We start from the raw sequence: 24232 nt of genomic DNA, 5'->3' as shown, positions 1-24232 counted from the left end.
AATGCAGTTTGCAACAAGACGGGGCGTCGTCTCCAAAGCACACAACTTCTGATTATCCGAGGCTGTAAAAATGGCGGACAAAAGCCATATAGCCCAAAAAAGAGGAAAAATCGATTTGGTAATAGAGTGAGACAAACAAAACAGAGATAGGCACTCCTTGTGCGAAGTACAATCCTATTGAAGTGGTTACAAAACGGTTATGATAAAATACCAACACGCTAAAAATAACAGTCCATATCTTTTCAAAGTGTGTTCACACGGGAATGTTAAATATTTAACACGTCAATAGCTAGGGCAACAGGCTGAGGTAAGCTCACTGGCTGTCTGCCGCTAAGTGATGAGTTTATACTGACGGTATAACAGAGCTGGCAGAAAAACGTCACCCTGGATGTGAGACAAACATTCTCAAAACTTGTGATAAACCTTCAAAAAAGGGCTTTGATTGTAAGATATTTGGAGTCACAAGTGACGAGCCATTTCAGGGCTGATTTGTTTAAAATGTGGTGTGACTCTAGTGCGACAAGTGGCAATTGAATGAACAAAGAACTGCATGGTGGAGGTAAAGGAGGTCTGGGAGGAGGTAAGGAGTTTGTGGAGGAACAGCGCATATGAGGTAGGCTTTTGCTGTAAACAAAAAAAAAAAAGGTTTTGCAGTAAATGAAAAAAAGTAACTCATCAAATCTGGGAAGGAAGACCAGGGAGTCTGTGGCAACACTGGGGAACCTCTCACACAACACCTCAGTACATTAGAGACCTACAGTTAATCATACAAGCTCATCAAAAAAAATACAAAACAAAAGGAAATGCACAACTATGTATAACTCAAGAGGTAGTTGCTAATATCAGTACATGAATCGGTTACACACGTCTCTTCACCATCGCTTAACAGAGTTTGTTGAGTCAGTCAGTGGATGATTCCCAAAAGAATAAAATACACTTTTTTGGTTAATTCCCTGAGAACAGTTCATCATCCTGAGAGGAATTGTGTGTAAAAATGTACAAATACATCATACAAAAAGATGTTGTTTCCATAAAGATCTGAGCATGGGCTGTGCTCCTTATGTTGTTTGGTCATTCACTTTGATTTTCTGTCATGCTGCATTGTTGAGACTTGATTTTTTCTTTTTTTTAACGCACGCACACATTCAGAAAGCTGCACATTTAAAAAAAAAAAAAAAAACGATAACCGCAGTGTTGCGCTTTCAGCAATAACTCCTTCTTATTGTGAAAGGGCAAAAACAGCAAGCACTTTAAATCTTATCTTGAAATGCCTTCAAAAAATAAAGCCAAACTCTTTGGTATAGAAATATACCAAAATTAAGTTGGTTGTCTACTTAAGAGCTTTTTAAAAACACACAAGCTAGTTTCATACAAAGTTATTTGATTTGTCAGAACATTAAGATACAACTCCAAAGCGACCCGATGTGAACTTTGTGAGGCGTCGACTTCAGGTAAGCTCTTTTCACATTCAATATGGTCAGAGAAGAGTTGTAAGGTCACAAATAAGTGCCACTAAAGCCACGCTTGGAATTCAAGTTATACCAAAAGCAGCACTCCTTCTCTCTCTCTCTCTCTCTCTCTCTCTCTCCCTCCCTCTCTATCTCTCTTCAGTGAGTCTCCATCCTGTGGAGGGGCGAGCGATGCCTAGCTGGTGCTAGCTAACAACTGGTAGGCACAGATGGAAGAGGAACAGGTGGTTCGATCGTACTGCAACACAGCTGGGAGAGCAAACAGCTAGGGAAGAATAGGTGAGGTATTAAGTAAGTAGAGCAGCTGTGATGACACTGTAATGGTCTGCACCTTTCATCGAACGAGGTGTGCTGACTCCTTGCACTGAAGTAAACGGAGAAGGCGTGGAGTACATTGTAAAAACGTCAGTTTGATTCGTCATGGATGAAAACGGTTAAATAGAGAGAGAGCAACAAGATTTCACACAACAACAAAAGTATCCCATACACTATACAGGGCTATTTACCGTCAGAGCTAAGTCCTTATATATGCTTTACTTAAAGTTAATAGAATTTATATCTTGTGACTTTACATATATATTAATTACTTATACTATGATTTATAAATTGTAAGGTTATTTTTTTAACTAATTATACAACAACCAAAGTGGAAGTCTAATGATCATTACGTTGAATCTAAACTATGGATTATATGAGGTTTTAGCTAAACTGCTCTATCTCTAATAATAGGAAACTGAATCGTTAATAGCGAGGACTCGCACCTGGGGGGGGGGAGGGGCCAGTCTGACAGAGAGGCTTTGTTTCGGAGCACAACACATGCATACCAACACACACTCCTTTTCCCTCTCTCAGTCGTGCACGCACAAACACACTGTGACAATCAGTCGGTCCGGTCTATTTCGTGAAAAGGGAGAGGTTGGAAGTGAGTGTTTAAAGATTTATAAGAATGTGTTTAGCAGCTCATCTTCTTTTAAAAGCGCCCTCTGAAAAGGGTCCCTACAGATCTTCACAAACCAAGCTAACAATCCTGGGGGTCTGGATTATCACTTAGAGGGTCTCGAGCTTCTAAAAGCCTTAGAAATGAGCTACCGTGTGTGCAGCATGATTTTCAGAATGACTAGGCCTACAGGATAGAAATTGGAGGCTTTCAATCAACGACAGGTGTGAGGGGAAAAGCCAACACTTAGGTCCGAGGAGAAGAAGAAAAAAAACACAAGATTCATACCATGTTGTTTCACTCTTGAGCTGCACTGATTGAAACAAGAAAAACAGTCGATCCCTGCAGTCACCATTCCAGCGGTGGTTGCCATAGCTGCACCAGATGACTGCAAGTCAGTCACACACATTCACGCTTGTCCGTACCCCGTGGATCGTTGCCATAGCTGCGCTGGTTAGAAAAATAAAAAAATAACATTCAAAGTAAAGAAATCAAGACCTCCCATTTTTTTTTTTTCACAGGTGTGAGGTAGATGAGGGGGGGTGGGGGGGGGGGGTTCAGGTATCCTTGATTGAGGGGAGACGTGAGGGTCAGGGGTCAGCGGCACACCTCTCTGGGCTGTCTTCAGGACTTCCTCCACCTCTGGGTCCGGGGGCCGCGGGGAGGCTGGGGCTCCTCGGGGGAGGAGGAGGACCCCTCGAGGGGAGGGGAGCCCGAGCGCTCCTCCTCCTCCGGCGGGCTGAGGAAGGGCCCCGTAGAGGTAGACACATTTTGGTCCTGAGAGCCTGAGGCGGGGGCCAGCGCCTTGTGGGGGCACTGGGCCACCATGTGCGTGATGCTCTGGCAGTAGTGGCATTTCTTTGGCTGGGGGGGCAGGCCACACTCCTTGGCATGGTGATCCAGACCTCCACAGTTATAACAGCTGCAGAGAGACAGAGAAAATGGGATTAACAATAACCCATACATGTGCGATATATATCATTTATTATACACACAAAGATATTCACTTTATTTATTGTATGTTGTCTATTCTGAATGTTTTGATGGCACCTTAAAATGAGTAGCTTTACTCTTCTTGTATAATGACAGTAAATGCTTATAATTCTAATAACATTTTATCCACCGCATTAAAGAGTACAAAGTAGGGCTGCTCGATTATGGCAATAATCATAATCTCGATTATTTGGGTCAATAATTGATATCACGATTATTAAAAACGATTATCCATTTACTTTGAAAACATCCATTTATTGAAAAAGAAAATTGAACAGTATGTTTTTAACAGTTGATAACTCTGAATTTTAAGTATAATTCAACTGAAAAACCAATAAAAAAAAAAAAATTAAATAAAAAAATAAAAATAATAATCGTTTTATTTCGATTATGTTGTTTTCATAATCGTTGCAAGCCAAAATCGTGATTGCGATTAAAATACGATTAATTGAGCAGCCCTAGTACAAAGTACTTCATCACATTATTAAATAGTAAATGGACTGTATTTATACACAGGTGTCCATATACTTAGGAGAGATACACACACATTGAAAACATGCATGTTCAGTATCTTGCCTTAGGACACTTCTGTACCACAGCTGCCCAGGCATTTGGGAGTATGTATATGTTTATAACTAGGGCTGTGCAATTAATCGTATTTTAATCGCAATTACAATTTTGGCCTGCCACAATTACGAAAACAACATAATCGGAAAAAACGATTATTTTGCTTTGCTAGGTTGTGACAGTGCACTGCAACATATTTGTATTTATCATATTTATATATGTTTATTAGCTTGTTGAAGTGCGCTCCAAAATATTTGTTGATCTTGCTTATTGGTATTTATTATTTTGATATTATTTATTTAAATGTAAATATAAATGTATAATTTATTTTATTTATTGGTTTTTCAGTTGAATGATACGTTCAGGGTAATCAACAGTTAAAAGATACTGTTCAAATTATTATTTGTATTTTTTTTTAAAGTTCAATAAATTGATGTTTTCAAAGTCAATGAATAATCGTATTTAATAATCGTGATGTCAATTATTGACCAAAAATAATCGTGATTATGATTTTTGCCATAATCGCACAGCCCTATTTATAACTACACTTTCATTACTTATTTATTCAGTATCTGTACGGAAAATGTTCTAACAAAATCAAAACATTATTCTACAAAAAAAAAAGATCTCAAGTATATCCTCATTAAACACCAGCGCTGCGGAGTTGAAACACCGGCTCCAACTAGGATGTAACACTAGATGGCAGCATAACACATAATATGGCTCCGGATCAAATGTGAGGTTCACATCGATACTGCTTTATTACATTTGACAGGAAGCAATTGGGTGCTAGAAGGATTACAAAAATGAACCACATCAAATCAAATGGGCAGTGTTGGCTCTTTAATACATTAGATGCTTGTATTCTTAAGTATGAAGTACTCTTTGTATATTTAAGCGCTTTGAGCACCAGGAAAAGCGCTATATAAATCATATGTATTATTATTATTATTATTATTATTATTCTTCAAGGCTTGATTTCTCATTTCACGGTTTGATGTCTGTTCCTTGTTAACCTGATGGACAATGCTCAACACTTAAAGTCTTAACCAGAAGATTCATTTAGTGTTTTGAATTCTATAATAGCACACAGTGTAACACTCTCCTGTGTGGTGATTTGAAACAGAGTCATGCTGTCTTTAGGTAGAAGATGAAAGCAGTACATGATCATGAAACAATGGTTCACTATCAACGTTTTAAGTATTGCATCTCGTTTCACAGCCAATTAACAAAATTAGCTTTTGAGTCAAATGCTGCCAGGATTTTCCAAAGAAGGCTGTTTCAGTCCTGGTTGCTTTGGAAGGAGGCTGGATTATGTCCAGAGAGAATTGAACAATTATCCACATGGACAGATGGATGGATATTTCTGATGAATATGTTTGCAATGGCTCTTAATTAAAAGCATTACATTGATATACCATGAATAAGTCACACAAGTGCTTATAACCTGATTCATAAGGGTACAAATGAAAAATACTTTCAATAGCATGGTTTAAATGAATAATCAAACATCAGATTAAGATGTGTTTAACAATGATGAAGTAGTATATTTATATTTAACATTCTATTTTGAGGTTTATTATATGCAAAATCATTTATAAAAAAACAGCTTTAGCTCAGCTGAATTAAGTCAAAGGCTTTCAAATAGAAATGCTTTACATTTACAGAGAATCATTTGCCCAAAAATCTATTGCATATTTTAGCAAAACTGAAATAAAGAAGTTGTCCGTTTTTTTTTATCAATTAAGAACCAATACGGTATTCTGTAAAGAAACTATTTTGAAAATATTATCGTCTTTAAAAAGCTTGTATTTATTGTGAATAATTAATCTAAACATTAATTAATAATCGTATTATTATTATTATTAGGAAACCACCTCTGATACCACCCCATCATAACCAAGATAATAACAAAATGGAGAAATAAAGCATTTCATTGAACAGTTATGTGTTTGATTTAAATTGAGATCTTTTCATTTGAGACTGTGTTTGAAAAAATGGTTTACTATTTCCACAAAAACGTGACATTTCAACACAAGTCTCACATCGAAACATCTTTAAGAGAGTTAAAGAACCTCAGTGTAAAGGATGGACTACAGACTGTTGGGTTGCACAGCAGAGTGACCAGCAGCGCTCAGAGCAGCTAACCGCTCGCTCTGAGCGCTCACAAAGACCCGATGACATCACAGACGTCTACCTGCCATCTCTGAATCCAACACCACCTCGCTGCCACCTTAGCAGCAGGTAGAGACACTTGACCTAACACTGGATCAATTATCCCAAATAAACTGAATTATTCAGCTGTGTAAAACAATAAGGGAGCCTTCCCTCAGATACTGTTCCCCTTTTTCTAACAAAAGCTTTTTCTTTTCACACCTTCGAAACAGGGCGACTCAGGGCTGCAGCAGCTGTGATGCAGCACAAAGAGTGGTAGAGATGGACTTTTAAATGCAAATGCAGCCTTAGAGTGGTCATGTGATGTGTTCCCGCAAACATATCCAGCATATACAGCTCTTCCTGGCAGCGCTTGCTAAACATGACTCCCTGTCAACAGGAGGACGGGGGAAATCAGCCTCTTGTGTTCAAACCACCAGGCGTTTTCAAGGAGCTCTATATGGCTCGCTCTGACAGATTTTAGCAAAGCGCCCTTCAGGATTTTACTGAGGACAAAACAATTGATTGAGCTAGTGCCGCATTGAGATGCATATAAGCCCAATCCATCCCGGTGCTAATGCCGCCTCTAAAGTAAAAGCTGGCAAATTGATTTAAAATAGCGGCAAAGGCAGGCAAAGTGCCCTATTCAATTCCTTATTATGGTGCACAATAACCATAGCAACAGACATGTACTCGGGCAGATTGAATAGATTTAATCTATAATCTCAGCCCACTCACAAATAGCTCACTGCAGCGAGATGTACATATAGCATATGTCTCCTTCTGCTATAGGCAGCCGTGATTTCTAAATGCAGGCTGCCAACGGTCACATATATTCAGTTTGCTTTAAATGAAACATTACATTACTGCTGACTCACAAAACAGAGGATAGGGCTGCACACTATTTCATTTTCTTATTGTCAAGATATCAATTAACGCAGAAAAAATTAAAAAAATCTCAAAAGACTGTACGCACTTAAAATAAGCCTTTCATTGTTTTATAGGTGTGTTCAGTTTAATGTACAATTTGATGTTGTTGGAAATGTTGGAAATAATACTAATTAAATCACTCACCGGTCTCCCTTTGGTTTGCGTTTCTGGAGTGGGACCTTGGCTTTGGGTCTCCTTTCGCTGCCTGCGCAGGGTCCCCCCCCAGGCCCGTTCACCCGCAGGGACTCCAGGCCCTTAGAGCATTTCTTATAGGTGAACTCCACCTGCTCTCCCTCCTTTAAGCTGCGGAAACCCTCCATCAGCAGTTTGCTCTGTCGGGAGAGAAAAGCAATTATCAGTTTAAAAGATGTAGGCGCTTATAGCTCAATGTATTCTTTGAAAAAATGATAAAATCCTGCAATACACAAGGGTCTAAATGATATCAGGTGGTGTCCAGTTTGATGTAGGATACACGTATAATATGATAGTGCTCATGTTACTTCAATTTGCTCTAATTTCAGTATAAAAGCATGAAGTTACACCTGTTTCTGATTAGATAATTGATAATATATAATTTCATATAACAATAATTATGATTGGATATATCATTTTTACAAGATATATATGATTCTGTAATACAAATCAGTGGAACACATGAGTAAGAAAATGTATATATATTCGTCACTCAAGGCCACATGTCCGTGAATAATGCTGAAACACATTTGAAGCTTTTCAAGAGACAAATCTCTCCAAGATATTGTTATGAAAGACTCCATACACAAATTGTTATCAAGATGTACTTCACCCTGACTGCTTCTGCTGTGTGTTTTATTTTTTACCTCAAATGATACAGTAACCTGACAAAGCCTGTATGCTTTACAAATGTCAAGAGCCTCTTTATTGAACAGAAAAGGTCATTTTCCAATGAAAAGACACATTTGAATGCCTTGGTTCTTAACTTCTGTCCGCCCAGCATTAAGCTCAGCATTAATATTATGCGAGTACACACACACACAGAGCTAATTTAACACTTAAATGATGAACAGCTGCCGGAGAGCTTCTCCAGGTCCCCGATCAACATTTGTAATCTCTAAATAATTGTGGCAGAAGAATCAACACTTTACTGCCGAGGCTTGTACACACTGCAGTAGCACAGCGTGTACACAGAAAGACATGATTCCAACATGGTGGATAGACTGTCTGTGGTTTACACCAACTGCCAGAAAAAAAGTGTGTGTACAGAGATCTCACACACAGCGTCCTTGCTTTACTCCCTTTATCTACTTTTCGCAGAGGCACCACTTCCTATTCCTTTGTGCAGGGAGAAAGGACGAGTACATCGCAATCATTTTCTCTCAGCACACATCCACCGTCCCTCTTATCTACATGATCGGCATTATTGATCTAGTTACTACATAACCACTGCACGATGATTTATGTGCAGCTGATGGCACAGAACGGACGGCTGATAGGCACTGTATGCGTGACCTTCATGAATGGCAGCCGCCCTGCAGATCTCGGTAGGTAAACACACCCACACGAGCACGCAGTGTGCAGTGAGCAGAGCTAACCTACTATACATCGAGGCCTATAAATAACACACAGGCTTTCTGTAAATTCCCGGATGTGTAGGAGAAAGATGTAGAAAAAGGAACAAATTATCAGAGTTAAATGTAAACCATACAGGAAGGAGAGCAAATGTGCTCAGCAGCATTTTCTTTGCATTCAAATTCTGTCAACAACAAAGGAGTTCTTTAGGTGATCCATTAGTGGGAAAGTAATGAATATAAAAGAGAGAAAAGATGGGAAGGTGAAAAGCAGTGAGAAGAGAGTAAGTAGTCATTAATTAATCAAGCTAAGAATAGTGTCTGAGCTCATTGTACTCTGAAGGATATCTGACTACCAATGGCATACAGATTCAAGTGTAACATCGGGATAAATTAGGGTTTGTTAGTTTCACTATATGCTTTTAGAAACTAAGGATAAGGATGTTGTGTTAAAGTTTAAACTGTGTTTCATTCAGAAGCTTTCTATGTTTCAAACTGTTTATAATACAATCAAATAAATCATAGTAAACTCATATTGAAATAATTATTTTGCAGCCGTTAATACAGATTTTAAAATTCCAAATACAGGTTTGCATAATAAATGTGACAACCATCGCATGGAAACATTTGAATTCTAAGTCAGTCAAATTAAATAATGTGAAATAGGCCAAGAATATCACATCATGTTTGGGAAAATATGTTTTAAATATATATATAGTATAATTATTGAATTATATGAATTGAATGTTTAATGTTATCTTTAAAAGGTATTTCTTTCACGAAAATCCAACCTGAAAATTGACATTTTGACTATTTAAAAGAACTAAGATGAGTTAGTTTTCTGTAATAGCTTTGAAACTAACTTTAAACAAAAAATATGTAGATATAGATAGGTACATATAAGACAAACTTAATACATTAAAACAATGTTAAAAAATACAGTTTTGATTAAAAAGAAAATCTGTTCAAACAACTTCTTCTCTTTACTACAGACTTACATGTGTTTTGAAGGGCCATGACATGTATATTGTGCACTGATAGAATTAAACTATAATCATGAATTCGATGCATTCGTTTTATTTTATTCTATTTAAATATAATGTGTGTATCTTTTTAGTACATAACCATTTATTCTGGGTATACTGGAAGGCCACATTTTCCCAAATTCAAAGGCACTTCATACAGGAAAAAAGGGCCAAATTGTGGTGAAACTTGCACAAATATGAAACATAATCAAAACAACTGTGCTTTTCCCTTTAATCTTAACTTTTTGAAGTGACTCTTTCTTTCCATTTTCACAATTTAAAACAAAGGAAAATGACTGATAATGTGCTCAATAAAGAAATGTGGCCCAAAATGTGTCCCTTTCCCTTTTTCATGTTCTTTTTGATTCTTTCTCTGCTGTCAGTGAGGGTAACAGCAAGGACAACTGAACCTTTAGGTGATTGCTTGTGAAGGACTTATCCATTTTTGGTTTTCAGATATTGGATTTGGTTTTGAGGAAAGGACAATAATCAAGTACTGGAGGTTAGGAGTTGCTGTGCTAAAAAAACAACAATAACCAAGCATTGACAATTTATTAATCAACTAAGAACTGCAACAACATGAACCAAAACTGACTTCCTATCATTCTAAAACCACAAATCAAGGAACCTCAATCAGTCAGACCCATGCTTAATCAAAATAAAACCCCAATTGATTGTATGATTACAATCATTAGACCGTCCAAATTACTAGAAGGCACTCCTGCAGCAGAAATCAGCTGAAGGGAATCAAAAATTGCACCCATCCCCCACAAAACAAACATATCCTGAATAATGATGAATAATCACAGACTGGTCTCTAGACCGTGCGGCGCATGAGCCCTTCCTGTTCCTCTCCTGTCTTCAGTCCACAGGCAGCTTGTCTCTCCAGGTCAAAGTTGAGTGGTTTGTCTCGGCACCCTACCCCCTCTTCAACCCCGTCAATGCACCAGTGAGAAAACCACACAACCTCTTTTGTTCTGCCGAAATAAACACACACACACACACACACACACACACACACACACACACACACACACACACACACACACACACACACACACACACACACACACACACACACACACACACACACACACACACACACACACACACACACACACACACACACACACACACACACACACACACACACACACACACACACACACACACACACACACACACACACACACACACACACACACACACACACACACACACACACACACACACACACACACACACACACACACACACACACACACACACACACACACACACACACACACACACACACACACACACACACTTCATATCTGGAGCATGGGCTGGCAGTGGCTAGGTCTCTCCACACTTACGTAATAAAAAGCAGCATGTGGATTTACATGCGTGTGTGTGCCGGTGTGTGTGAAAAACTACATTTGAAAACAAAGTCACAAATCAGAACCTGTAACTTGAGACCCCTCATCTCGGGTGACCTGGCGGGTGTCCTGACCCGTTTCAGTTTACGCACAGAGGTCAGGAAAGGGCACGGACGGGGAGAGGGAACGAAAGAACGTCAGAGGAGGAGAGAGGGAGAACACAAAATGGAGGAGTGGCCTGAAGCAGGGGGCTGGTGGATGAGGGAGGGAGTCCAGAGGAGGAGAGGGGAGGGGGGGGGGGGGGGGGGGGGGGGGGGTTCATGGAAATGCCTCCAGCGCATTCTGTTCAGCTCCAATGGAGGAGCAACTCCTGATCAGTGGCTGGACCTGGGGGGAGCCCAGGAACAAAACCCCCATTTGATCAGGAGCCCCACAGGTCAGCAGCAGAAATCCGGGGGTCAGTGGTATAGCCATCGCAGCCCCCCCCCCCCCCCCCACCCGACTGGCGGACCACACCAGCTCCAGAGCTTTAACTCAGAGCCACCGGCCGCTACTGTCATCCTGCAAAGTAGAGAAACTGAGCCAACAAAATGGATACCGACGTACTCAAAAAATGGCTTGATTATGCTTACGAGCTTCCTTATATGTAATAAATATCTTCCTATGGCTCGAGTGTGTGTGTTTGTGTGCGTGTGTGTGTAGGAAGGAGCCAGCGATCAATACGGACTCCAACATCCTGGATAGAAATAGCCCTCCTTTTCATCAACCAGGCCCTCGTCATCACAGGGCCCGGCAATCAATACAGGAAGCTGTAACGTGAGGGGATGTGGAAGCGGGGAGAGGAGACCCACCATCCTCCACCAGCCTCTCTCCGTGGCGACCACCGGCTATGGAATGGCTAATTATGGGATGCTTTAAATCAGAGGTGGCCCACGCAGAGCCGATCGTGCTCGTATTGAGAGGGAAAGGGGGTGTGTAGGGGTGAGCGTGAGGGAGATGGCGGTCACCATGTGGCGTGGTGCCATTAAGTAGCTTTTTACACACAGGAAATGCTAAGTGGACAAAGCTGGGCCAGATCAGCTCAGATGGACATAAGCCAACAGGACGCATATAAACCAAAGAAGAAAGAGGGAAAACGGAGCGAGAAAGCTGGATGGAGGAGGAGGGAAAAAAACAACACACAAATATGCCGATGAAACCACAAACAGAGCCGCTCTCATGACGCGGACCCCAGCCCTCCTCAACACGTTGTCATTAGCGGCCCTGACCCTTGAACCCTGCCCAACCCCCATCAAACACTTAAAAGCCTTCATGTTTCCCCTACCTCAAATTAACAACATCCAACACCCCCGATTATGACTGGGGCAAATATTTGATCTGAGGGAGGAAGCACTAGATCATCTTGCTACATTTATCAGCACGAGAGGGGAAATGAACCTCGCCGAGGTGGCTGGTGATAAAACGCACAGCCGGCTAATAACTGGAGCCGTTCAGAACAGAAGCACACTTACCAAGCTGCTTCACACAAAGGGTAGTGTTCTTTCCAAAATCCCATATAAACTATTTGAAGTGACACCTTGTCAAATGACATGATTAAAGGGCAAATCTTAGTATATAGATACCTAAGCTGGTTGAGAAATAAAAAGATACCTGGTGGATTTAAAAAGGAAATGTTGATACTAAACTTCACCATAAGCAAAAGAATAAACACAAACCTTTTTTACAAGTAGCAACTGTGTTTGTCTCAGTTCAAGTTGTATGAACAATGTTATCATTCCACATTAAATAAGATCATTATCTCATTGATTTTGTTGCAGCTTACTTTTTTTTGCAAAGCTAAATACCAGCAGCTGTTTTTTACTTCTGGAAATTAAATGTTGGAACTGAATTCAACACTCATACATTCAAGCATGATCCAAATATTTCTAAGTATCATCTGAATCTTATGCTTGAACAATGTTTTTCATCTGAAAAAAGAAAAAGTTTTTATATATAATTTGGGTGTAGATTTCACTCCATTTTAACATTTCAAACCGTGTTTAAGACAAAGAAAATCTCTCCAAAACTAACCTTGAATGGGCATTAGATGGGCTTTTTCCAAATGTATTATTTTCTAAGAATTGATATATTTATCACTTAGTTGATATAATCTGCAACCGTATTAATTAATAGTTTCAATAATATTTCAGGCACAAACACAACAAGTACATGTGAAAATGTTTTCATAAAAATGTCTTTGGTCAGATTAAAAAAGCAATTGTGGAATGGGTAATTTAAAAAAGAAGATATAAATATAATCGGCAGATTACTCTATAATAAATAAATCCTGAATTTCCCCACAGGGATCAATAAAGGTCTATCTTATCTTATTACATGTATGTTTAAAGTACTAACTTCTTTATATTAAATAAACAGACCAGCATAAAAAAAAGCCTATTTCAAAGACACATTTACTGAGTGTTTGATCTCATTTCAATCTTCATTGTTGAATGTTTCAGTGCGATTAGATTTCTAAATGAAATGATATAAATAAAGTGTGTGTCTCTGCAGGCGCTCTCTTTGTGTTTTAGGTGCTCTGCTTTCTACTCCGCCACCTTTCCAATTACCAATCATCTCCGCTGTATGTGGCCAGCTCCTCAAAAGGAAGTCACATGACTACTCTTTCTTCTTCTTTTGCGTTTTTTGATGTGCAGAAGAGAAGGGTGGGTTGGTGGAGGAGGAGGTGGGGGGGGGGGGAGGAGGGGGGGCGGATAGTGTGGCTGCAGGAGAGACAAAGCCTGATACTGGCTATCTAGAGGCAGAGATGGGTGGGGCCTGCATGCCAAACGGTGACACGGACCAGAGGTTAATCTCACTAGGGGCCCACTTTAACCTCGCTACACAAAACACACACACACTCTCTCTCGCACGCACGCACACACACACACTCCAAAAACCTCAAACATCTTACAACGGTTCCCATGTAGACATCAACAACCTGGTGGTTAAGAGCAGAAAGTAAGAACCACACACACACACAAACTCACGGAGGTTCCATACATTGAACACACTCTGGAGGTTTCAGGAGAATCGCAGCAGCAGCAAACTGTTCAACATTTCAAACTGATTACCGACAAAGGGCAAGCAGCCCCCCCACCTCACCGCCACACACCCCCTCACCCCACCCAACCCTCCTGCCTTTTTGTCTTTAAAGAAATTCCTCTTTTTAAAAGAATGCCCGAGGAGAGAGCACCCCCCGTGTCCCAGCAGGAACTCGCGCACGCACACACACACACATATTTCCACACAGAAAAACACTCAGTCCAGGTAGGGAAGGGGTTGACAAACAGAGATAATGAAACGGCTTTGTGTGTGGAATTACTAAGTAGAGAGGTAAAGTGGGTGAGGAAGCTTAATTACTCTCTCGCTCTCTCTCTCTCTCTCTCACACACACACACCTTCCAACAAGGAAGTGATCAGATAGGAGCCGTGATGAAGAGGCCTCCCAGGAAGAGAACTCGTGGTCGGGCGGGGACCCTCGCGCTGACTCACACACACACACACACACTCTCTCCCACTCACTCGTCTTTTTCCAACCTCTCGCTCATGTTTTCCTCTTTCGGCTACCACTAGCACCCCTCCGCCCTCCCCCCCCCCCCGCACCGCCTCCCCTTCACCAACACTTATTTTTCCCACATCCCTCCTCTTTCCCTCTCCTAGGAAAACTCCTCCTCTCTCCCCCTCTTTCTCCTGTCCTCATGCTCCCTCTTCCCCTGCCCATCGCTCTTACCTCGCTCTCTCTCTCCACCTCTCGTGCATGTAGGGGGAGTATTGTACAGGAATACATCTGCAATTCTTCCACTATTTTTCACATCAGTTAACCTTGTATTATAAATGCAAAACATATATAACATGACCTCTCCCTGAAGACTCTTGCAACAGCTTGTATGGTGAATGGTGTATTGTGCTACAGCTACAGAAATGAAAGTCGATTGACAGAAAAATCTATTAAAACGTTTTGGATTATTCAATAAGTTATTCTTCAAAATATAGCATTTAGCCTCCTAATTATGAAAATGTCATACTTTATTCCTCTTTAAATCATATTAAAGTAGATATCATTGGGTTTAAGACTGACAAAACTAAACATTTCCAAGAAATTGGGGTTGATTTTTTTACTAATCTTACATTTTATAGACCAAACTATTAATCTTGTAAATAATCATCAGTTTAGTCGATAAAGAAAAACGGTTAATAGCAGCCCTACTGTATGCATATCAAAGATTTCAACAGCAGTACTCAATGTATTTGATATAGAATATATGTTCCTGATACTGTAGAGACATACACGATAACCTGCAGGATTTCTTTCTTATGTACCCACGACAGAACATTTCCAAAACAGCATTTATATTTCCCAAAGTCTTCAGGCTGACAGTCTAGAGAGGGAGCAACAGTCAGAGCAAATGAGAGTGACTGCTTTAATGAGAGAGTATGCAAACACTGGGGTGTTTTGCATAGAATACGACAATGTGCTTATGAATGCATATTGTTTCGCTCTTTGTGCTAAATGACAGCTGTATTATTGGAAACACGTAGCTGGAAAGACTGGGGGAAATGCACTGATGTAAACATAATGATTTATTGTATGCTAGATAATTATTCTGTTAAAAGAAAAAGGTTTTAATGGAACAATTGGCATTTTCTGAACATGGAAATGCAGCTTGCCACACATAATGTAGAGCAGAGGTAGTCATTATAATCATCTCCCCCTCGTGTGGTTTGAAAAAAATCACACTAGACTGCATGCATTTGAGAAATATTCCCACAGACACCTATTACCACCAGCCTGTCCGGTCCTACAGGTTACAAACTGCAGTCTTTATTTGACTTCTGCTGGGCTCTTCAGACTGCTTCCCCAGACTAAACCCTTCTCCTCTCTTACTGCCCTGATATACTACTAACAAACCTGTATGGCAGCAGGGAAATCGGAGCTGGGAGTATGTAGATTGATGGAGCACGTTCAGTCAATGGCGCCACAATATGTAAGTATCAATCAAAAGATGGATACTGCAATATGCACTTCCCTTAGCCTCTCGTTCTTGCAAATATTCACAGTGGTGCTCGCATATCAAAAACTGCACCAACACACGAATGTAAAAATATAATAATAATATAATATTTATATATAATAACAAATATTAAAAATGCATTATTTTGTGTCGGCCTATGATAATCAATGACATAAATATAAAGATAGATGGAGTAAGAGTAAACATATTGAACATAATTCACTCAAAATGCGATTTTTTTTTTAAGCACCAAGTGTACAGCAAAATTATTTGATATCAGTCAGCTAATTTTTTGACTTTATCGTCAGAATAAATGAATGAAAAACATCATATAGATGAATGGTTTATGTATAATGATCACAAGATGCAAATCATAGGAAATAAATAACAAATAGAAGAATGCAACATAAATCATAGTGTAGCAGTAGTAAACACATTTCCTCCCTGCAAACTGTCCTATAGTGTACACAACATAACAAGTTCAAATGCCACACTCAGAGGTCCCTCTTGTTGTTTTGAGACTGGATACAGCTTTTAAACATTGTTGAAGTTCAACAAGAATGGGCTGATAATTAAATAAATTAATGCCTTTATGAATGATCAGTGGACCTGTTTTATTCACCACTGCATCACTGCTGACATCTGACCCCTGATGTGCCCCCTCCTCTCTTCCCACCAGTTCAGCACAACATCCCACAATAAAAACACCTCTCAGGGAGGGTGTCACGTGAAATGGTGAAAATGCCTCTCCTCCTCAGTCCACTAGTATTTTTAAGTCACTTTATAGGACCGTAAAATAGGGCGATTAAACACAGGGAGAAGAGGAGCCTCTTTGTGTGCTGCAGAATAAGTGGAAAACAAAGCTTCAGAAATGAACCCCATGCACAATAAATCACAAGTACACATGCGGTGGAAAACAGGCCAAAGGGGTGTTTCAAACACATCCACAAAACAGCAGCAAAGGAGTAGCATGAGGGTGCAGTTTGACTTATTTCAAGCATGCTTCCCGACTGTCCATTAGAGCCAAGTGTGAAACTAACCGTGTCACAGCCACACGACATGAAGCGAGGGAGGGGAGAGCCTGGACACATGTGGCTCAAAGAGGAAACTTAACGTGCTTTTTATTCACGCCCGTGGACAACGTGTGATTACACAGTAACATGTTGGGCAATGCAAAACATCCGGATGATACAATGTAACTGGCGCTCTGAGGAGGAATAAAAAGGGGGCCTGCGGGGAACGAGAAAGGGGTACGAAGTGACAGGGAAATTGTAGGAAAAGGAAATAAAACGAATCAATCATTCATCGCGTTAGGAAAGACCAAATCCGCAACACATCAGCACAGATGTTTATTCCTCTTTCTTTCTTTTCTTTTTTGGCGTCAACTTACTTGGTGGACGAAAACATCCAGAGGGGGGTCGACGGGGCTCCCATCGCTGCTGGTCATTGAGATAAATCCAAAGCCCATCCGGACGTTGAACCATTTGCAGAAGCCAGAGCCCGACAGGACCTGAGGTCGAGTCCGGTCCTCCTGCTCGGTGGACTTGGTGGGATCTTCTCCGCCACCTTTACCCGGCCCTCCTGAAACACACAGGAAGCAAGTTAAAACATTTTACAGGACACGGGATGGCTACTTCCCTGAACGCATAAAGGTTTATATAAGTTTAATGGGCTCCGTTGCGTAAACTTCTTCAAGAAGCGCGGGGGGAATCCCCTCCACTTGCAAACACGGGCTATGTGAAGTTCAGGGCCGGTAGAAATTTCCTACACTACTAGTTTCGGCATCAAAAAGGCGATCTGGAGGGCGCGTGGTGCTGTGTGCATGAAAGTTGTTTGTTACTCCCTGACAGATGAACTCGGTCTCGTGCACAGGAGTGCCTGGTCCGTGTAACTTTGGGAGGATTTGTCTCGTGCATCCACAGCCCGCTGCTACAGTGGAGTGGAGCTCGCTATGGGATCCAAAAAGGCAGGTGTACACATGGTTCCCCAAGCTTTACTGCTGGGCAGAGTAGCACATACGCTCCAACAATGCATACATCTTAATGCAGCGAAACATGGTGGGATACACTGCTCGGCAGGGGCGGTTCAGGTCGGGTTTTTTTGAGGTTTGGAACAACATTCACATTGCACCTTGCCCCCCACGACACCCCCTTCCTTGAGCTAGCAGATAGGGGAGGTAAAAACTAAGCAGAAAATAGAAAATAATTGCAGAATAACCTTCGGCCATGTTTCCCCGCGGACCCTCTGCGCCCAAGTTGCAATAGAGAAGCTTCCTCTGCGAAAACGGGCTACGGTAGTCACCATTAATCCGACATCCTCGATCCCATCGGTCACTAATTTAGCTCGCATGGTACGGCGTGCTTTCTGCCTTTTGATATTTTTGTCATGTCTCTCTTTCTTCGCTTCAATCCTTTCCTCACTCTCTGCACCTCTGCACTGCTCTCCCTCTTTCTCTGCCTCTGCCTCCCTCTCCCTCTCCCTCTCTCTCTCTCTCTCTCTCTCTCTCTCTCTCTCTCTCTCTCTCTCCCTCTCTCTCCTTCGCTCTCATTCGCTCTCGAGCTGGCTGTGCCCGTTCCCGTAGTGAGAACACGTGACTTTGTCAATTACATGCTTTCTTGCTGCTAATTTCTGCCCTGCGATTCCAGACAAGAGGGGACTCGGACTCGCAACCACAAGCAAAATACACCCCAGTTGTGTGGTGATAAGAAAAACAAACCCTGTTTTAATAATAGCCTCTGACACACAGTGGCGTGAACTGTTTATAGTGTGTTTTCTTGGGATAAAGACGGAGCCTATCATGATGGTGTAGCTACATAAAGCTATTATGCTCAGAGATTAGATTAGATGGGATTCAATTACATTTGAATGATTCCTTTGGGATTTGATTGGGTGGTCATAGCAGCAGGACAAAAGCAAACATAAGGAGAACACATGGAACATAGGGAAAGAAACAAGCAAAAAGAAACGGCAAGTTTATGGGCTTTTTAATAATTATATATATGCATAAGGTAGGGTAGGTACATTTGAGAAACCGGCTCGAGATCGCTAGAATTTGAAAATACACAACCGGAGAAAATCTGCCACTTCCTTACAGAGCCCCTCCTCCAACACACACGAACGCGCACATGACCAATGAGGGCACGAGATAAATTTGTGCACAGATGGAAGGCTGACAGGCAGGTAGGCCATCCAGTTATTTTAGCCGGGCCGGCTAAAATGATTGGTCGTGCTTTTTACAGTACTACGGCTTCCACAGATGACATTTTTTTATGGATTTTTTGTCAAAGCACTTAAGATATTCATTGTTATCGGCAGTGGCGGCTGGTGGAAAATATTTTAGGTGGGGCTGTGGAAATGGTGACCAAACAATACTAGGGGGGTCCGGGGGCATGCTCCCCCGGTAACTTTTTTTGAGAAAAGACCCCCTAAATTATGACTTCTGGTGATGTTAGAGGTGGGGGGGGGGGGGAGGACAATTTGAGGCTTAAAAATATGAGAAGACTGATCAATACCTCCATAATCTTCAGTGTGGTTAGAGCTATGAATCTTCCAAAACTTCCAAACACCTTGTCCTGGACATAGTTTCTACAGCATAAACTGTGCAACAGTACAGTAGGCCCACACAAACTGCAGAACACCGGGGCTTTGGGAACACTCAAAATGACTTAAAATGATTTAATTCCCATTTAACCTGTTAAGGGGCTTTTTCCCCCTGTTTTTTTTCTCACGAAACTGTGTCTCAGGGCTTCTTAAAATGTAATAAACTATTCATGTGTCCTACTCAGAGGAAACGCAGCTAACTGATGATATGAACCATGTTTACCGAAACAAAACACAAGTCTCACAAGAAGCGTCTAAATGAGCCCTGAGTGAAAAAATGCTAACGCACTCTAGGTATAAATCAATCGATATACTTATCGGATATGCACAAACAAGCTTATGCTAACAAGCTGAGATTCCACATATTCTAGAAATATAAGTATCATCACTGAGCGATCAGAACTCGCGACAGGGGAAGCAAATACAGACATCACACAACGTAGCTTTAGGTAGCAAAACACGGAGATATGCTCACCTTTTGCAGAATAACAATTCTGATCAAAAACGAGAAATAAAAATAAAAATAAAAAATATATTTTTTAAATATATATATATATATATTTTTTTTTTAATGTGGGAAGAGGGGGGGCGGCGCCCCTAGCGCCCCTATGGGCCGGCCGCCACTGGCTATCGGGATGTTAAGAGCATTCCATGGAATATAACAAAAAGTGTATCTCGAGCCGGTTTCTCAAACTTACCTACCCCACCTTTAACACATGTGATTAATATAAGTGCTCAGGGGTTTTAAGGCAACACAAATAGGCAATCTATCAATGGTGAAACATTGGTCAGACAAGAACTTCTAACATAAAATATCACATTGCAAAGATAACTTATGTTAAGGCTCAACATTTAAAATTAGCTGGAAAAAAGTGCCCTTCCTAAAAAAACAGCTTTTTCCAAAAACATAATGCATCCATAGATGTCCAATCATATTTTTAGGCATGTATTATAATAAATAGAACACGTAAAATTAACAAAGAAAGTAAACTTGCTAGAAACTCATAATTCCTATAAAACATGCCAACAAATGTCTTATTTTACCTCAGAATAACATCTTACACCAAAACATGATTCCTGTTTTAATGTGTGATTTATGTTTCAGTTAAATAAACTCACATCTTTGTTACAGAAATAACTAACCACATGAGAGTTCCCTTTACTCAGGACCGAAATACCTTAAAATAACAATACAGAATAATAATGTGATGCTAATTTTCTATGCTTTCCATGCATGCACATGTTGTTTTTGAGCTCATGTTCCCTAACATACGACCAGTAACCTCCCAGCATCATAGTGGGCACCAGAGAAGAGCTGAACTCACAGCTTTGGAATGTGACTGGAAAACCCAGAAAAACAAACCTGAAAACTGATGTGTTCAGTTGTCAGAAGAAAATCAACCCTCTGGCCTACGGGTCATGATTAAATGCTTTATACGTTTGTGAAGAAAGCCATGTGCTTGATTCTCATTTGCATTACAAAATCATAAAGACACAGCAAAAAAAAACTTCTGAAGAGATTTAGTTTATGTTAAAAAAAGTTTACTATAGTGCACATTTCTCATATCAAAGCAATCCTAATTAAGTAAAGAAAACTGTAAATATGAGTCAAACTTAAGTAAACACTTGTGAAGTTAATAACTCCTTTAAAATATACTTTTTATCTTCATATACATAGCTTCCATGTGTTCATTTGATGTATACAACTCCACTGTTGTTTACTTTTTATTAATAAATGCTGTTAATGTACATCATAGAAAAGTGTACATTTAACAAAAACAACTTCCCAATCCTTCCACAAAAATTAAACTTGGAAAAAATAATCTTCACTGCATCCATATTTCTTCCCACCAATAGGACACACACACACACACACAGAGAAGTGTATTCACCAGCTGCAGGTTACTCAAGGCCACACAGCACAAAACCAAGCCTGAAAAATACTACGTCCATTGAGAAACTTCACTCCTTATCTCGTATCTACTCTAGGGGTTATTCCCGGGTATGTGGATAGTAGAAAAACACGTTGGAGGAATGAGACAACAACAAGCCCATCTCCACCCACCAGGGCGATAGAGCCCACCCTCTGGAATTCCCAAGCTTTTCCCCCTACCCCCATCCATCCATCCCAGCCCGCGCTCCCAGGCCTGTTTTTGAAGATGCTTGTAGAGGAGGCCTCTGCAGTGGCCATAGAATTACTGTTTGGGTCACAGGGTTGGATCCCAGTGTCAGATGTTATCCACTCACTCATATCGTGACAGGACCTTTCTGATAGGACCAGTCAGTGGAAATCCCCGTAGTGCTTCTCACTGACATGTGTGCACGCTAATGACGATGGAACATTTAGATATGGGTGGCTTTGGGTGTGCCTGTTAGTCAAAGGAAGCCACTGAAATACCAAAACAGAGATTAGTGGAGATTTAGAGGCACCTTAACTCAATGTGAACATCTCAGTTCGGCTGGGAAAAATATTTTGAATGTGAATTGGAGGGGAAACATCTCAGACTGATGTTGTGTGGATGAAGACAGGGTGTTTGTATGGGAAAGTTTCTTAAAGGTTTATTTTACTGAAGCTTAAACTTTCCTTTGCATTATCAACACCAACTAGAAGTCATACTTTAGGATTCATTTTTAATTGTCTTAATGTAGCGGGATATGATTGTCTCAAACTTGTTTTTCATTTTTATTTGTGAAAAAGTTGTTTTTTGGTTCGAATAATCAACTTCTTTGGTGTACATTTTTGTTTTTCCTAAAATAAATAAAAGTCTTACTCAAGTCACCTCTTTTTTTTACTTTATACTGTGGGAAAACAATTTCAAACTAACATAGCCTTCTTTTCATTTTAGTTTTTCTAATAATTAACGCCAAATGTGTTTCTCAGCCCACTATTTATTTTACATTATGCTGCATGAAAAGATGATATTCAAACCTGTTTAAACTTCACATGAATCTTTTATTCATCTCTTTTGTGATGGTTTGTGGAAGAGTGCATGGAACAAACAAGCAGCATTTCATATCAAGTTATGAAAAAATAGAAAATCATAGGTGTAGCATAGCTTTTAATTAGCCTATTTTTAAATGGACTGCTAATATTAACCTTAGATGTGTGACTTTTAATCAACACCAAGTAAAAGCCATGCTACTGATTTATAAACTTAACACTTTTTATATTAATTTCTGCAAAGAAATTGTGAATTCACATCTGTAACATAGCCAGGCTTCGGTCTGTTTTAAAGATGAGCTGGACATTTAATTTCTTTAGTTGAATTAGTTGATAACCTTATTATCTACTCCAGCTACAACTCATGCTTTGGCCTCCTATTTAATTGTCTTTATATTTTGGGATAAGATTGTTTACAAAATTGCTAAACTATAGATCTTTTCCCACTTTTTTACAGCTCAAAAAGAGCACATTTTTGTTAGAAAGTTTGCATTAAAGTGAAGGATCATCTTCTTTGGTTACTCTAATAACTAACACTAAATAAAAGCCTAACTGAAGCCACCTTTTTATTGACATTATGCTTCGGGAAAACATTGTTTTCTAACTTTTTTAAACTTCCATCAGTCTTTTTCCTATTGTTTTTTGTTTTGATAGCAACCTGCCATATAAAGTATTAAGAACGTGTGAACATCAGTAACATTTTCTGCCCATCTCCCATGCTACTGCACTGAAACTGTACTTTGAACACTTAAATTATATTATTAACATTTTAAACTGTATACCCCGGTTATCTAGGCCCTTTGTTTTGTTTAATGTGTACCATGTTTATCTAGGCCCTTTTAGTTTTTAGTTTTATGTATATATGTCACACTGTAGGACTGCGGGAAACGATATCTCGATATTTCTGGATGTACAACATGTAGAATTATTGACAATAAAGCTGACTTTGACTTTGACTTTGATATGCTTTGGTCAATTCAAAGATTAGCTGGAAATACATGTTCTTCGGTTTATTTTGTTGTTGTTATCAACACCAACTAAGTCATACTTTGGCTTTCTTTGATGAGTCTTCATGCTGCAAAATAAGATTGACTTCATTTTGATTCAGTCTGAGCTATTTTTCCCCCACAGAGGGGAACATGAAGAACATAGTTGTTAGCCTTCTGTTAACCAGCGACTGTATAAGTCATACTTTGGCCTTCCATTTAATTGTCTTTATGTTGTGAGATTGTATTGTTTATGATGGTTCAACTTTAAATCTTTTCCCACTTTTTTATTTGTAGAAAGCAGCTAGACATAACCATTTTTGGTTGAAGTTGTGCATAAAAGTGAAGAATCAGCTCCTTTGGATTACATTTCCCAATAATTAACACTAAATAAAAGTCTTATTCAAGATACCTTTATACATTATGCTGCAGGGAAAGATTGTTTTCTAACTTGTTTAAACTTCCCACTGTTTTGTGTTTGGATAGCAACCTGTCATATAAAGTATTTTAAGAAACAGGCTTTGGTCTGTTTTAAAGATTAGATGGAAACACTTGTTCTTCAGTTTATTTAGTTGTAAACCTTTTATCAACATCAACTGGAAGTCTTTGATTAGTCTGTATGCTGCAAAATAAGATTGATGGAGTTTTGTTGCGAAGTTCTACAAAAGCAA

At 39.9% G+C, this 24232-nt stretch overlaps 1 protein-coding gene across 1 annotated transcript; it reads right to left on the bottom strand.

The window, feature by feature from the left end:
- Positions 1-1396: 1396 nt before the first annotated feature.
- On the bottom strand, positions 1397-18474 carry lin28b (lin-28 homolog B (C. elegans)). Its single transcript, XM_034143619.1, has 5 exons — positions 18252-18474; positions 17425-17615; positions 7195-7382; positions 3016-3328; positions 1397-2856 (listed from the first exon to the last, which is right to left on the bottom strand). Exons 1-4 carry the CDS (start codon positions 18259-18261, stop codon positions 3031-3033), a joined length of 687 nt encoding a protein of 228 aa, XP_033999510.1. The 5' UTR covers positions 18262-18474; the 3' UTR covers positions 1397-2856; positions 3016-3030.
- Positions 18475-24232: the final 5758 nt, after the last annotated feature.

Source organism: Trematomus bernacchii, unplaced genomic scaffold (assembly GCF_902827165.1).
Source record: "Trematomus bernacchii unplaced genomic scaffold, fTreBer1.1, whole genome shotgun sequence".
In the NCBI taxonomy this organism is placed as follows: domain Eukaryota; kingdom Metazoa; phylum Chordata; class Actinopteri; order Perciformes; family Nototheniidae; genus Trematomus; species Trematomus bernacchii.
Note: the sequence above shows the minus strand (reverse complement) of the source record. Positions and strands in the feature narration are given on the sequence as shown.

Coding starts and splice junctions, on each gene's coding strand:
- lin28b (XM_034143619.1), bottom strand. Junction 7,383..17,424: donor TGGATGTTTTCGTCCACCAA/GTAAGTTGACGC, acceptor CTCTCCCGACAG/AGCAAACTGCTGATGGAGGG. Junction 3,329..7,194: donor CGCAAACCAAAGGGAGACCG/GTGAGTGATTTA, acceptor GTCTCTCTGCAG/CTGTTATAACTGTGGAGGTC.